General features: G+C 37.1%; 1 protein-coding gene and 1 pseudogene across 1 annotated transcript in view; both read left to right on the top strand.

Moving 5' to 3' along the window:
• LOC117956245 (nuclear factor 7, ovary-like) overlaps positions 1-1388 on the top strand; it is a 3770-nt gene extending 2382 nt beyond the window's left edge. The window contains exons 4-5 of the mRNA XM_034891250.1: positions 483-753; positions 1366-1388. Of these exons, the coding sequence (XP_034747141.1) occupies positions 483-753; positions 1366-1388 (294 nt within the window). The remainder of the gene's footprint in view (positions 1-482; positions 754-1365) is intronic.
• Positions 1389-2032: 644 nt separating this feature from the next.
• The window catches only part of LOC117947267, a 13758-nt pseudogene continuing 12185 nt past the window's right edge, over positions 2033-3605 (top strand).

Below are 3605 nucleotides of genomic sequence, written 5' to 3'. Positions count from 1 at the left end.
TTTTTTTACACATTTGTTACTTTTTGTAACATTTATGTCACTTTTTTGACTTTTTAAAAATGTTTTAGTCAAGTTTTTAACAATTGTTTTGTCACCTTTTCCGATTTTTTGGTCGAGTTTTCAGCGTCTAATAAAACTAATTCTTTTTTTATTTCTTCCTGCATTTTTTAAAATATTTTTGACTTTTTTTTAATGTTCTTGTCAAATTTTTTATAATTGTTTTTGTCACTTTTCCGATTATTTTCTAAACACTTTCTAGTTTTTTGTATTTTACAGCATTTTTGTAGTTTTTTTTTACACATTTGTCACTTTTTTTTAATGCTTTTGTAACTTAAAAAAAAAAAGTTTTTGTAATATTTTATACAATAGTTTTGTTGCTTTTTCCATTTTCTTTGGAAACGTTTTTCTTTTGAATTTTTTTCCCCTGTATTTTTGTAGCCTTCTTCAACATTTGTCATTTTTTCAGAGTTCTTTTGTTGTAGAAACTTTTTGAAAACGGGTCGAATTCGACCCAAAGACCACCGGAGTGTAAAATCCTTGGACCAGGTCAGTTCTGCGGAGGTTTCCATAACGTGTCAGGTTTTTGGAAGTCTAATCCCAGCCCCTGTCCCGTCCCGCTCCGTCTCCCTCTGTCCTTCACGTCCTCAGTAATCCTGTTAGCAGCGTCCTCTGTAATCCAGATCCCTTCAGGTCTCTACAACGTCGTCTCTGGAGCTCTGTGCGACGCAGCTGGACGCACACTGAACAACTCAGGTAAGACAAGCTCCCCTACAATAATTTACTGTATCTTGTATATATATTATATATCATCTTCTCTCCCAGCTGGTCGGGGACCCTATCCCCCCCCCCCCATATGCAAGTATACATGCCATGATTTTCTTTGCCTTTGTCTACACTGTAAATAATATCAGTGAAATATCCAGTTATTTCCTTTATGTGTGTATATGTGTGTAAATGTGCGTATATGAGTGGTATATGTGTGTATATTTATATTGTATATATGTGTGGTATATGTTGTTACATGTGTGAAATGTGTGTGATATGTTGTATGTGTGTGTGAGTATGTGTGGTTTATGTGTATATGTATATGTTGTACATGTGTGATATACAGTAGGGTTGTAAAGTTTGGGCCCACCTGGTAAAAATGTGTATTAATGAGCATAAAGAAGCCAAGAAAAGATGAAAAAATCTCCAAAAGGATCAAATGACATATTAGACATTCGTATAATATGTCACAAAAAGTTAGATTTTATTTCTTCATTTACACTTTAAAATAACAGAAAACAACAAAATGGCGTCTGCAAAAGTTTGGGCCCCTGAAGAGTTAATACCTTGTATCACCCCCCCCCATTTTTCTTCCAAAAGTTTTCCAGTTCTTTGAGATTTAAGCTTCTTTAAGGTATATCATAGATTTTACATTATGTTGAGGTCAGGAGATTGTGAAGGCCATGGCAAAACCTTCAGTTTACGCCTCTTGACGTAATCCACTGTGGATTTTGAGGTGTGTTTAGGATCATTATCCATTTGTAGAAGCCGTCCTCTCTTTAACTTCAGCTTTTTCACAGATGGCATCAAGTTAGCTCCTAAAATTTTTGATGTTTTGAAGTTGTTTTTTTTAATTTCGTAAAAACAGCGCGGCAAATCTCGTTGAAAAGTCATGGCCCACCATTCCCGATCACTACACATGTTTCAATGTATTGTGTGTGTGTGTTGGTAACGCTTCAGGACTAGTAGCGGGAAAAAAAACATGGCAGGGGATGAAGGAAGATTGCGAACTCTTGTCATTTGAAAGCACGCTAAATGGAAAGTATAATTCATATTGCATAAATGAACACACCGGCGGAAACTAGACAAGAATACCTACATTTTTATGTACGAATTGGCCATGACAAGTTAGAATTGTTGGCATGTGAGCAAGTTATTGAGAAAACCAAGATAATTTTTTTAGTCTCCCCACTCTGTCCTCCACTCTAGCCCCAACATTCCACCACATACACACACATTGGAAAATCTGAGACGGTCTGAAAACGGGAAGATTTGTGAACTGGGATTTGGGAGAAACCGTGCTTGATATCTGAACGCCCATTTAGCCCAATAAACGCCAAAGTCTTGTCTTCGGTTTAGACCTTTAATCATGTATCTACGTTAAAGTATGGCGATACAGCACGGTCCCGAAGAGGGGGGGTTTGGAGCGATGTTGAGCGATTTCCAGAACATTTCCAATTTGTGTCTATGAGAATTATTTTGTAGTTTTTCTGCAGATTTCGTAAAAACCGCGCGGAAGATCTCGATGAAAAGTCATAGCCCACCATTCCCGATCATGACACACGTTTTGATGTATTGTGTGTGCGTGTATTGGCAACACTCTGGGACTAGTAGCGGGACGAAAATCTGGCGGAAGAATAATAAGTATGGGAAAAAATAGTCATTGTGCCAATTACTGAAAAATCACTCACAGAAATGCAATGACCATGATAAAGTGTATACCTGACCCAGGGAGGACAAGACAAGTGTTGACCCTGCAGACCGACAGACACACAAACCAAATGGAAACATGGCCTACTTGGCTAATGCAGTCTCTATTTATAAAGACTGTAACTGTATTCAGAATACAACCAATTTAAACTAATGGAATAGAGTTACAGGATTTGAAATACCTAATCCAAGCCTATTCACAGCTGAGTGTCAACAACACGGTAAATACCCGAATGGTCTAGTTAGTAGCTGGTTAACTGCACTGCTCTGTGATATATGTGTGTATGTGTGTGTGTGTTTGTGTGTGTGATATATGTGTGTGTATGTGTGTATATGTGTGTGTGTATATTTGAATACATGTGTCTATATGTGTGATATACCGTATGTGTGTGTATGTGTAATATGTGTACATGTGTGCATATGGGTAAAAGTGGGATAAGTGTGTTTGTGTGTGTATATATGTGTATACATGTGATTTAAGTGTGTATACATGTGATATGTGTCTGTATACATGCAATATAATTGTGTATACATGAGATCTACGTGTGTATATGTGTGTATATGTGTGTTTACTTGTTTATAAGTGTTCATATATGTGGATACATGTGATATATGTGTGTATACATGTGATACATGTGTGATATATGTGTGTAAATGTGTGTAAATGTGTGTATACGTGTCTAGATGTGTTATGTGTTTATACATGTGTATGTCTGTGTGTATATTTGTGATATACATGTATTAGGGGGAATGTGATGCAGTAACTCTGGTGTAATGTACCTTCTCATCACCCATTTATACTGGAGAAGATAGAATCTTGTATTAATTGTTTGTACTTGACACTGAAAACAAATCCTGCAACTCAATGTTTCTTTACATTTAAATGGAAGTCAAAGGGGTAAACTGTTTATGTAAAATTAAATGCAAAACAGATGTTACCAGTGTGTACTGGATGACAGTGTAACTCTGTCTTGTTGTCCCTCGAGGATGTTGAGCTGGGTCGTCAAAGTCGTTCCCAAACCCCCAGAGCCCCCGCCCAAAACCCCTGAAGACCAGAAGGACGTGAAACCAGCTGCTGCCCCGGCTCCTGTAAGACATCACTTATGTTTAATTTTTTTCTATATGTATAC

The sequence above is a fragment of the Etheostoma cragini genome, chromosome 1, assembly GCF_013103735.1.
Source record: "Etheostoma cragini isolate CJK2018 chromosome 1, CSU_Ecrag_1.0, whole genome shotgun sequence".
NCBI lineage: Eukaryota > Metazoa > Chordata > Actinopteri > Perciformes > Percidae > Etheostoma > Etheostoma cragini.
This window is presented reverse-complemented; position numbering and strand designations above follow the sequence as displayed.